Here is a 12,980-nt window from a genome sequence, read left to right on the forward strand (position 1 = left end):
GAGCTGAAGTGGGAGCCACTGAGCTTCCTATGAAGCAATCACTGCTGTCTGTTTATACCAAGACCACAGCTTCCACCCGCCAGAGAACAGCGACTGCCGTAGCTGCGATGCCCAATGGCTAAAGCCAAGTTGGCAGTTAGGCAAGAGAGACAGAAGATGACACTTGACCTTGAAGCCCCTTCCCTGGTATCTGAATAATACATAAACTTCAACACAGAACACCGTGAGAAGAAGACTGAGAGGAGAGTCCTAGAAGGTGGAGTTTAAAACTTGAAATGACTGCATTGTCTTGAATCGGCACGGTTTTATTTATCTGCCATTAGTAGAAATGGAGGCCGAAGAGCCAGGCTGAGAAATAAAGAAAATTATGTCTTTCCTCACCTAAGTCTGTGACCTGAGGTTGTAAACAAGCTTGCTGTACAAGGAAAAGTCAGAACGGTGGGCTTGTGAGGGGAGCTCCAGCACCTTACAAGGAATGACCTGATTTCTCAAGACTGAGTTGGAGGCCAACTCAGAGTTGTAACACCAACTCAGACATAATTTGCAAAGATCATGTAGTTGAAACCAAAGGTCTGCCGAAGAGTCAAGATAAAGTCAAATAGGGCATCTGATGGCTGTGGGTAGAGGAGGGGTGTGGAGGAGGGAGGAGCCCTACCTGGAGCTCCCTTCTACAGTGTGGAAAAGTCTGGGGTTCTAGGAGCCTCATAGGATGTGCTCTGAGCTGAGCAATGCCCTAAGTGCATGCTGTTGCTGACTAAACTGGAGAAACTGGAACTGATTTGAGGACATAGAAGTATTACATCCATTTATCTTTGTCCAGCTTGGATTCAAAACAGTACTTATTTATGGACCATCCGTTCTAAACTATTTTTAACTTGCAAACCTAAGCACCATTAAAAACTGGGCCTAAAAACACATTTGAATGATTCCAGCTCACCTAGGAACAGGCTGGAATCAACCATGATTCTCAATATTTTTGATCTTACCTGTCAATATGCATGGTGCGTGAGTGCCCAGTCATGTCTAACTCTTTGCAATCCCACAAACTGTAGCCTGCCAGGCTCCTCTGTCCATGGGATCTTCCAGGCAAGAATACTGGAGTAGGGATTTCTTCCAGGGAATCTTCCTCCTCCAGGGAATCGACCCAGGGATCGAACTCCTGTGTTTCCTGCACTGCCAGGCAGATTCTTCATCACTGAGCCACCTGGGAAACACTTACTTGTCAATAATAAACTACCCTTTTCTTCTAAGAAGCTTATGCCACAAACCCCTGGGAATATGCCGTGAAAAAAATGTCTGATGTTACCTGTATACCTGAAATACAATTTGCAGCATCTGCTTAGTGCTAATAACTGAAGGGATATCTTTGGGGCTCCTTGATCAAATTGCACTGGAAAATGTGAGTTGTGTGGGGAAACTGACAGTGCCAGAACTCAAAAAGGGTAGATTCTGCCTCCATCTTTGAAGTTATAGATCTCAGGTCAGTTTTCTAGATTGTAGCCTGATTTGCCTGGGTTGTGACACATAGCTAGGAGCTAGTCATTTCAATTATTATTGGCAATCTGAGACTTTCTGGTGATTAGGACACAAGGTCCCGGAGTCTTGTGACCTTGTTGAAGTTCTAGGCCATCACTTTCTAATTGTGTGACCTTGGACAAGTTATTTAATTTCTCTAAGCCTAGATTCCCCTGAAAATAGGAGATACCTTCAAGTGAAGTTGCAGTGAGAAATTAAACAATGCAAGTCAGGTTTGTGACAGCTGGTGCCGGACAAGGACTTAATAAATGTTAGCTATTGCTGCGATCATTATTTTACTTGTTTTCTGTGTAGGCAAATCTTGCCTTAAGTAAAACATAATGTATGAAAATCTAGATTTGCAAAAAAGGTTAAATGGGGGTTGTTTGCATTACAAAAGGATTCTTCAGTTAATGAAAGAACTGATAACAGGATTTCTTTCAGGCAGTCCATTTCCCAGTATGTTTATCTTTTTAACTTTTAAAAATAATTTTTATTTATTTTTATTGGAGTATAATTGCTTTACAATGTTGTGTTAGTTTCTGCTGTACAACAAAGCGAATCAGCTATACATACACACATATCCTTTCCCTCTTGAGCTTGCCTCCCACCCCTCCTCACGCCATTCACTAGGTCATTGCAGAGCACTGAGCTGAGTCCCCTGTGCTATACAGCAGGTACCTACTAACGATCCATTTTACACATGGTAGTGTGTATATGTCAGTCCAACTCTCTCAGTTCCTCCCCTGACCCTGTCCCAGTATGTCTAAAATGATTGGATTCACACAAAACAGGATTTATACATTTGAGAACATAGTGTACAAGGTAAAGGACATCTGTAATATACGGTCACTCAGGACAGGTCTGAACCACTATGTCAAGTTAACTAACAGTCATGGGTATTTCCCTCTACCCTTTATAAAAGGATTACATGAATTCTCAGTGATTTCAAAGGGCAAAACTGGGAACAATGGGTCGAAGACACAGCAGGGCAGGTTTCAGTTCAATATATAGGAAAACTCTACCACACCACTGCTGTCCAAAACCCGAATGGACTGTCTCTGAGGTGGCATATTTCCAACAATTCATGTAAATTCATCTGTTCAAGTAAATTCAACATTTCAAGTAAAAACTAGATATTAACTTGTCAGGACAGTTGGAATGACTATTGCATGATATTAGGGAGGTGTTTCCTAATCCTAAACACTCAAAATATGCAACTATTAATAGATCGACTCTCTGCCTTGAATACCAGGAATAGGTTGAGGAAGGAGGTAGAGAGAGGCTGTTTGGGAGGAGGGGTGGAGACAAAGGAAATGAGCTGGAAAAAAATATTGTTCCTCTGGTTTGGAAGTACTAGATTAAATGACTTCTAAGATTTCTTCTAATTTAAAGATTTGAAACTCTCAAATTGTTTCACTGCTGTTTACTGTTCAGTCACTCAGTCATGTCTGATTCTCTGTGGCCCTATGGACTGTAACCTGCCAGGCTTCTTTGTCCATGGAATTTTCCAGTCATGAATACTGGAGTAGGTTGCCATTTCCTACTCCAGGGGATCTTCCTGACCCAGGGATCGAACCCAAGTCTCTTGTGTTTCCTGTACTGGCAGGTGGATTCTGTACCACTGGTGCCACCTGGGAAGCCCCCAAATTGTCTCACAGATGCTATTTTAACCATATTCCTGGGAGAATTTTCCTATTTTAGTCGTGCAAAACTAGAACATAACACCTAAAGTAAGTGGTAAAATGGGAAAAGAATTAAGATATCCCGATCTTTTTGATTTTTGATCCCACAGCCTCTTCTCAGCTATGAGAATGAGAGTTGGGTAAACAGAAGATAAAAGTGGTCTTAGCTAGAAAGGGTGAAAATCAAGTCAACTTGGAGCTGAGTGAAAAATAAGCTCAATCAAGTTTCCACATTACTAGCTTTAAAGGTATAGCACCATTCCTGGAAAAATACTTCAGAGTACTGTAATCAGCCTTCTTAAGTGAACAACGCAAAGAAATAGAGGAAAACAATAGAATGGTAAAGACTAGAGATTTCCTCAAGAAAACTGGAGATACCAAGAAAATATCTGATGCAAAAATATGCACAACAAAGGCCAGAAATGGCAAGCACCTAACAGAAGCAGAAGAGATTAAGAAGGAGTGACAAGAATACACAGAAGAACTGTACAAAACAGTCTTAATGACCTGGATAAACATGTTGGTATAATCACTCACCTAGAGCCAGACATCCTGAACTGTGAAGTCAAGAGGGCTGTAGGCATTGTTGTTGTTCAGTCACTAAGTTGTGACTCTTTGTGATCCCCATAGAACTGTAGCCCGACAGGCTCCTCCGTCCATGGGATTTCCCAGGCAAGAATTCTGGAGTGGGTTGCCATTTCCTTCTCCAGGAGATCTTCCTGACCCAGGGATTGAACCCATATCTCTTGCATTGGCAGGCGAATGCTTTACCAACTGAACCACCTGGGAACAAAACTAGTAGAGGTGATATAATTCCAGCTGAGCTATTTCAAATCCTAAAAGATTATGATGTTAAAGTGCTGCATTCAATAAGTCAATAAATATTTGCAAAACTTTGTGGTCACAAGACTGGTAAAGGTCAGTTTTCATTCCAATACCAAAGAAAGGCAACGGCAAAAAATGTTCAGACTACTGGATAATCACACTCATTTCACATGCTAGCAAGTTAATGCTCAAAATCCTTCAAGCTAGGCTTCAGCAGTATGTGAACTGAGTGTGTCCAGATGTACAAGCTGAGTTTAGAAAAGGCAGAGGAACCAGAGATCAAATTGCCAACATCTGTTGGATCATAGAAAAAGCAAGAGAATTTCAGAAAAGCATCTACTTCTGTTTCATTGACTATGCTAAAGCCTTTGACTGTGTGGATCACAACAAACAGTGAAAAATTTTTAAAGAGATGGGAATACCAGACCATCTTACCTGCCTCTTGAGAAATCTGTATGCAGGTCAAGAAGGAACAGGTAGAACCAGACATGAAACAATGGACTGGTTCAAAATCAGGAAAGGAGTACGTCAAGGCTGTATATTGTCACCCTGTTTATTTAACTTATATACAGAGAACATCATGTGGAATGCTGGGCTGGATGAAGCACAAGCTGGAACCAAGATTGCCAGGAGAAACAGCAATAACCTCGGGTATGCAGATGATACCACTCTTATGGCAGAAAGTGAAGAGAAACTAAAGAGCCTCTTGATCAAGGTGAATGAGGAGAGTGAAAAAGCTGGCTGAAAACTCAACATTCAAAAAACTAAGATCGTGGCATCTGGTCCCATCACTTCGTGGCAACATATGGGGGAAAAATGGAAACAGCAACAGACTTTATTTTCTTGGGCTTCAAACTCACTGCAGATGGGGATTGCAGCCATGAAATTAAAAGACACTTGCTCCTTGGAAGGAAAGCTATGACCAACCTAGCTGCTAAGTCGCTTCAGTTGTATCCGACTCTGTGTGACCACATAGACGGCAGCCACCAGGCTCCCCTGTCCCTGGGATTCTCCAGGCAAGAACACTGGAGTGGGTTGCCATTGCCTTCTCCGATGACCAACCTAGACAGCATATTAAACAGCAGAGATGTCATTTGCTGACAAAGGGCCATATAGTCAAAGCCATAGTTTTTGCAGTAGACATGTACAGATGTGCAGTCCATGGGGTTGCAGAGTTGAGCATGACTGAGCGACTGAACAACAACTGTAATCATACAACTAAACCAAGACTGAACATATGGAATCAGTGTCCTCTTTTAATGAAGCGCCTAGAAGAAGAATCTTTGACCTGGTCAACCTACACGTCTTTCAAATAAAGCTAATCATCTGGCCTTTGAACCAATAAGTTTACTTTGGCCATACATGACCAGATCACATGGCTGTTTCCATTCTGAAGTCTTCTGTTATACAAAGACTACTTCCCTTGCAGTGGACACCAGCTGGCAGGACAAAGGCAGCCTTGCCTAGAGAGAAAGTAAAAAGCCAGTTACGAGAGGAGAACTACTTTGTGACATAGATTTCATTGGTTACCTAGGAAGTGGAGAAACTGGACACTAACAGGAAAGGAATGCTGCCTCCTGGGCTGGCCACAGAACCTGCTACTAGTAGATGAGAAATCAGTGCAAAAGGTGATTGTCAGCCAGGAAAAGCAGGAAGCTACCTAGTATCACAGTCAGTCATTCTAAGAAGGAGAGGAAGAAAACATAAGGGTGGGGGGTGAAGAAATACTCTAGTTATACAAACACTGATACTGTCTTGGGGGGAGAATCTTTCCTTTGCTGTAGTCCAAGAATTGGCACAAAAGGCAGCATGCCTATGGCCTCCAGTGCCCTCCATAACCTAACCTGCCTCTGCAAGAACATCCCTGTGTGACCCCTGAGAGGGAAGCAGAGGGAGGTGAGTCGTGAAGCTGCCCCAGATTCTGTGCTCCGGGTGGAGAAGGCCTCAAGAAGGTGAAGGGATGAGCTAATCTGAGCTTCCTGGCCCCATTTCCAAGGAAGTGATTAGTGGAGAGGCACCTGGGACCTGCTCCATTTCAGGAAACCCGGTTATGGGAACTGGTGGGGCACAGACTTGACTCAGGACCCGAGAGAAGCAGTTAACCCTTCTCTATTGCCTGCATGAGAAATAGGTTTCTTAACTGTTTCCCTGGGGGAAAGAAACTGCTCAAGGGGGTTTAGTTTTGCAAGAGCCTGAGAAGGAGGACCTCAGGGACATTTTGCACTTAAGCGCCCAGGGTCATTCCTTTAGGGGAGCCTGGGAACAAGGTGGTTGCTGTTCAGTCCATAAGTCATGTCTGATTCTTTGCAACCCCATGGACTTCAGCACGTGAGCCTTCCCCATCCTTTGCTATCTCCTGGAGTTTGCTCAGACTCATGTCCATTGAGTTGGTGATGCTATCCAAGAGGGTGGGAACAAGTTAGTTCCTAAGTATCCAGGAATGATATACCCAGAGAGGGCACATTCAAAAGGGAAAGGCAGCTTCACAGTTCCTGAAATATCACTGTCCACCTGGTAGCATTTCCTTGGGTGTTCTGGTTCTACTCAAATCCTTGGGTTTGGGTCAGAATCAATCCGGGGCTCTTCAGATGGGGTCTCTTTGGCCAGACTGGGGATTTCTTCTCAGAATAAACAGCATGTGTAAAGTGGGCATGCAACAGTGATCCAAATCCTGAGGTAAGTAGATGAATGCAAGCAGTCAATATGCCACTAAGTCTAAGGACTGGTTGTTGCTGGATCATAAAGAAGACTGAGTGCTGAAGAATCGATGCTTTCAAATTGTAGTGCTGACGAAGACTCTTAAGAGTCCCTTGAACTGCAAGGAGATCCAATCAGTCAATCATAAAGGAAGTCAATCCTGAATATTCATTAAAAGGACTGATGCTGAAGCTGAAGCTCCAATACACTGGTCATCTGACTCACTGGAAAAGACCCTGATGCTGGGAAAGATTGAAGGCAAAAGGAGAAGAGGGGTGGGCAGAAGATGAGATGGTTGGATGGCATCACCTACTCAATGGACATGAATTTGAGCAAACTCCAGGAGATAGTGAAGGGGACAGAGGAGCCTGGTGTGCTGCAGGCCATGGGGTTGCAAAGAGTTGGACACAACTTAGCCACTTAAAGACAACAACGACTAAGGACTGGGGAGAACTGGCCCCCTGGAGACACTGCTCATAAGACTGAGCATGTTCAGAGCAGCATCCAAGGGCTCCTTCATTGACCTGGTTGACTCAAATGAACTTAACCTCACATAGATAATTTCATTTCTTTGGGCTTCAATTTTTTCATCTATCGGGTATCACTGATAACCTCTACAATCCTTTCTGGCTCTAACACTCCACTAGTTTGAGGATGAATTGAATTTTTGCATTGAAGTCGCTCAGTCATGTCCGACTCTTTGTGACCCCATGGGCTGTAGCCTATCAGGCCCCTCCGTCCGTGGGATTCTCCAGGCAAGAGTACTGGAGTGGGTTGCCATTTCCTTCTCCAGTTTGAGGATGGGCTCTGAGTGAATACAGTTTTAATAATGTGGAGTCAGTCCAATAGTATGTAAGGTTCTACACCCCAAACAGAATCAGGGCAACACACTGATGGGTGAAATAAGGGTAGAAGCTGTGGCTCATTCAAGCCTTAGTTTGTAGGGAGCTGAATGTATCTGAGGTCATTGTCTTAGCTTTTGCATGGAGGGGGTTGGCTTCTCCTGGTCATGTTGATGTCCCTATACTGCAGAACCCTGAGACAAGCAGTTAGGCAGGTCACATCCATGTGAGAGAGGCACGGCATAGCTGTACGGAAGTGGAAGGAGTGGTTAAGAGATTTTTATTTCAGGGGTTTCCCCGGTGGTCCAGTGGTTAAGAATCTGCTTTGCAATGCAGGGGATGCACGTGCAGCCCCTGGTTGAGGAACCAAGAGTCCACATGCCATGGATGATGCAACTAAGACCCAATGCAGCCAATAAATAAATAGTTTATTATTTCATATTCTGACTCTGCCATTTACAAACTCAGTGTCATACAACCTCCTCTTGGAACCTCAGTTTCATCATTTATAAAACAACTATAACAATACCTCCCTTACAAGGTTGGGAGGACTACTGAAGATAAATGAAAGGTGAAAGCCACTTAGCACAGCAAGTCCCCATCAAACTTTGCTGACTACAGTGGTTTATATGGCAGCAATCCTGATGGCAGGCCCTCAGATCACAGGCTCCCTTCCCCACTTCTGCCTGTGTCTGGTCCCTGGCAACCTCTGTTAGGCATTCGTTAACTCTAGGATGATGCTGGATGTTCCAGTGCCTGTTTACCCCTGAAGTTCACTCCAAGGACAAGGGCTTGAAGACCAACTCATCTGAAGTACTTCTACACTGGCACTGTTTCTCCACCCTTCCTGAGAATCCCCATGTCATTCTCAAGGTGGGGCATTTTCTGCTGAGCCAACACTTGCCATAGGATATATTTTAAATAGCCATCTTGCCATAGGAAATATTTTAAATAGCCATCTTCAGTACCTTGGTTTCTCACCCGTCAAATAGTGAAGATAACAACGATCTCACAAGGTACTTGTGAGAGTAAAATAAAAATGTATGTAAAGTGCCAGTGCTATCTGACAACAGGCTGTCAGTCATTCAATCTTAGCTCCCTTCCCCTTGCAATCACCTTCCTAAAGGGGACACCTGAGAGAGAAGAGAGTGAGGGAGAGGAAGGCACCAATGATTTCCCATATGTCAGCTCTCTTAGCAAGTCCCAGACAGTATTATGATGAACTTTCCATAAATATAATAAAAGCCATTTTTCTCCAGTAAGTCTACCTGTGAGCAATAGAGGTGGGAGGATGGTCCACAGCACTGAACAAAGATGAAGAAGGCTATGATCCAGGTCTCAGTAGACATATACTCTGGAGCAACACCAAAGCTGTGTATGGGACAGGCACTCTGCCAGCTCCTCTGCTGCTTTTACCCAGTCCTGGCTTCTTGGAGCTGGGGTGGAAGAATTTTCCAAGGAAAGCAGCCAACACCCTGCCCCACCCTCCTCCTTGGGCAACTCTGCCAGGCAGGACTCTCTCACGAGTTTTCTTTTGGATGTCTGAGGAACCAGTTGCCAAATTATCAGTTTGGGCTCAAGGCCCTCTTACCTGCCCCTCCCTGACCAGCCCTGAGCTCACCGGCCAGAGTCTGGAGGACTACCTTCTTTCCCATCAGCTGGGAATGCTCTCCCGGAGCTTCTCCTGTGAACTAGAGACTAAGAAACCCTGGTCCTGTCATTGGCATATTTAATGCACAAACGTGGGGGGCTTGTTCCTTTCCAAATCCTGACTATCGCTGGCTCGGGACAGGTTGCCAGACAAAATACAAGTCTTGAATTTCAAAAGTCCAGTTTTGAATTTCAGATGAACCAATGACCCCATGGACTGTAGCCTACCAGGCTCCTCCCTCCATGGGATTCTCTAGGCAAGAGTACTGGAGTGGGTTGCCATTTCCTTCTCCAGGGGATCTTCCAGACCCAGGGATCGAACCCAGTCTCCCGCATTCCAGGCAGACGCTTTAACCTCTGAGCCACCAGGAAAGCCCTTTTTAGTACATTTATGTCCCAAATGTTGCATAAGATACAGGTATGATTAAAATATTTATAAAACCTGAAATTAACATGTAACTTTTTTATTTGCTAAAGTCTGGGAATCAGAAGCTGGCTTGGGGCACCTGGAGCAGCCCCACCAGGAGGTGAGACTGTTCGGAGGTCAGGCACCGGCTTGGGTATCCCGCATCCAGCACTTCAGCCCCTCTCCAGGCGGACGCAAAGGGCTGAGGGCTGCACCTCGCGGCGGGACCGTGGGAAAGTTCTTTCGGGAGAAAGGAGGAGTCGTGGCCTGGCCTCATTCCTGCTCGCCCACAGCCTCGGCCGCCACCCGCGGGCTCTCCCCATCGCCTGCGCGCGCCCAGCCATCCGCCCACGGCCCGCCGCCGCCACTGCAAAGCCCTCCCGGCCACGCCAGGAAGTTCCCGGCGGCGCTCCGGGTCTGGGGGGAAGGGGGCCGAGTGCGCAGGCGCGGCGGGCCGGTGGGCGGGGCGCGCGCGCAGCGGGGCGGGGGAAGGGGAAGGGACAGCGTCCGGCTGCCAGACGAGGGTGTGGGCGTGGGCGTGGGCGCGGGCGGAGGTCGTAGCCCCCGCGGGCGCCCCGCCACTGGGCGTGGTTGCTGCTCCCGGTGCTGAATGGAGGGGCCGGCCGTGGCAGTTTGCGAGGTGATGCCGGAAAGGGAGAGAAAGCAAAGGAGGACACTCTGAGGAGACGGGTCTTGTGAGGAGGCCGAGAAGTTTGGGCAGAGGGGTCTGGCGTTGCCTGAGGGAGAAGGAAGGTTCGGGAATGGTAGGATTCGGTTCAAGTCAGCCTGTCCCTCGCGGGATTGTGAGGTGCAGATGAGACGCGAGGCGTGGGAGCGCCTGGGCAGTCAAACCTGGGGGGCGCTCAGAAGTATTTAGTCAGTGTGTGTGGGGAGGGGCATGGCCGTCCGCTGAGCGCGGGTGTCGCCCCCGTCTGACGCCCAAGAAAGCTGCTCAGGAAGCTCAAGGGTTTGCCACACCTCAGCGGACGCTAGGGTTCGAGCTCGGATGGCAGCCCGCGCCGGGAGAGCGCGCGGACAGCAGGGATGGGCGCGCTGGGCGGGGGGCGGGGGAGTCGAGGCCAACTTGCTAAAGTGGGGGCGAGGGAAAGCCGGGTCAGGCCCGCGGGTCTCCAGAGGTGGGAAGGGGATTCCTGGGTCAGGGCCCGGAGCAGCGAGGTGATGAGAACCTGAGGTTCGGACGCCTCAGTAACCCCGTTCAGATTACCGTGGACCCGAGATGCTCTGGAGGGTGGGACTGAACACCTCGCACAGAGTGGCCGCTTTCGTTTATTCGTGACGGTTTTCACAGCCTTACCTGATTGAATTCTTAACTACTGACCTGGTAGTTAACTGTAAACCGTAGGCGGATTAATTACCAGGCATTCAGTTCAGTCGCTCAGTCGTGTCCGACTCTGCGACCCATGGACTGCAGCACGCCAGGCCTCCCTGAGCTTGCTGAAACTCATGTTCATCGAGTCGGTGATGCCATCCAACCATCTCAACCTCTGTCGTCCCCTTCTCCTGCCTTCGCTCTTTCCCAGCATCACGGTCTTATTCCAATGAGTCAGTTATTCACAGAAGCAGAACTCATAAGCTGTGGGTTCTATCCTAGATTCTGTCATCTGTAAAATCTAAACCTCCAACTTGCTTTGACAACAAAGAAGGCAGGAAGATTGGGAAAACTTCTACTGCTAGCTAGTACTTAATTACTTGTTTGTTGTTTAATCACTGAGTCATTTCGGACTCTCTTGCGACCCTATGGACTGTGGCCAGCCAGGCTCCTCTGTCCATGGAATTTCCCAGGCAAGAATACTGAAGTGGGTTGCCATGTCTTCCTTCAGAGGATCTTCCTGACCCAGGGGTGGAAGCCAGGTCTCCTGCCTTGGCAGGCGGATTCTTTACCACAGAAAGAGATCAAATAGAACCATAGGCTACAAGAGGTTGACCTAAAGGCACCTCGAGTTTTCCCAATTTTCCTGCCTTTGTTGTCAAAGAAAGTTGGAGGTTTAGATTTTACAGATGACAGAACCTAGGATAGAACCCAGAGCTTCTGACTCACAGGCTAGTGTTCTTTTCCCTACTGCTCTCTCATTATGGATAAAGAAACTGCGGGAAAATCTGAACAGAGGGAGCACAGTAAGTCAGAGGATGTGTGAGGGAAAGTGTTAAACTGTAGAAAAGCCTGAAAACCATCCTTACAAACTGGTACAAATTAGGATCTTAGTTCCCATGTTCTCATGCTGAGTTCTTTCTGCCTTAAAGAAAGGGGGGGGGATAATAATTTTTGCTATAGGTACCTCAGTGTGGAAGTGAGAGTCTACTTTCATAAATAATCATGGAAATTAAATACAATATATGTTGTTTTAAAATTATCAAGATTGAATGTTTTACCAAGATACTTTAGAGACCTGTTCAACTTAGAATATTGTGTGCAGATGACTTTATTAGAAATAATAGCTAATATTTATTAAGCATTTACTATCTGCCAGGCACTGTGTTAAACATTTTGAACGTGTTGTTTTGCTTACGTTCAGCAGCCATCATATGTGGTAATTTGTCCTCATTTTTATAAGTGAGGAAGCAGTGCTACAGAGAAGTTAAGCAACTTGCACAAGGTCACGTGATAGTATTTGACTCATCAGGGTTTCAAGCCCAGGTATCTGCTTCCAAAGTCAGTGCTCTTAACTAGTATTCTGACCCTGGGAAATGTTGATACAATGAAAAGTAAAGATTCACAAGCAGATGCCATTATTATTCATAATCTTCATGTTGACTTATGTTTGGAAAGAAAAAAAGAAACAGGAAAAACAAACTCCCACTTAATTTTTCCAACTTATTATTTCCAGATGAATTTATCCTTTGAATAAAGCAATTTGTTGTCTTCATTTCCTGTTTTGGACATTGTGTTGAATTTCACTGTCCCTTTTTATGTCACTCACCTAGCTATTTCTTCTGTTTAGACACAATGCTTTGTTCTTAACAAATGTAAATCTGACATTTTGCAAGCAAGAATATTATCTTTTGGAAATGAGAATTATTAACTGTATCATACAAGTTTATTATTACCATGATTTTTAAAGAAGATTGTGGTTTCTTTGACTTGTGCCCTTTCCAGATTTTGAAATATTTAATAATTTACCAGAGGTGTGAAACAGCAGGAGTATCAAAGGGAGCGTTGCTAGAAGGACAGCTAGTGATTTCCATAGAAGCATTAAATTCTAAGCGCCAAGCAAATACTCTTCACTGTGTAACAACTAGTAAGTGGAGGAAGAAAAAATACTAATTTCAATCTGTTTTGTCATATTTTATGTTATATTTTATTTAAATTTTTCAATTAGTGTTTTATCAGTGTTCCATAAT

The 12,980-nt window shown here is 45.6% G+C and overlaps 1 protein-coding gene across 1 annotated transcript in view; it reads left to right on the forward strand.

Annotated features, from left to right (window-relative positions):
- The first annotated feature begins 10,173 nt into the window (after window positions 1-10,173).
- The window catches only part of CUNH11orf80 (chromosome unknown C11orf80 homolog), an 88,743-nt gene continuing 85,936 nt past the window's right edge, over window positions 10,174-12,980 (forward strand). The window contains exons 1-2 of the mRNA XM_040255207.1: window positions 10,174-10,260; window positions 12,736-12,877. Of these exons, the coding sequence (XP_040111141.1) occupies window positions 10,231-10,260; window positions 12,736-12,877 (172 nt within the window). The 5' untranslated portion in view covers window positions 10,174-10,230. The remainder of the gene's footprint in view (window positions 10,261-12,735; window positions 12,878-12,980) is intronic.

Source organism: Oryx dammah, unplaced genomic scaffold, assembly GCF_014754425.2.
Source record: "Oryx dammah isolate SB20612 unplaced genomic scaffold, SCBI_Odam_1.1 HiC_scaffold_15, whole genome shotgun sequence".
Classification (NCBI taxonomy): Eukaryota; Metazoa; Chordata; class Mammalia; order Artiodactyla; family Bovidae; genus Oryx; species Oryx dammah.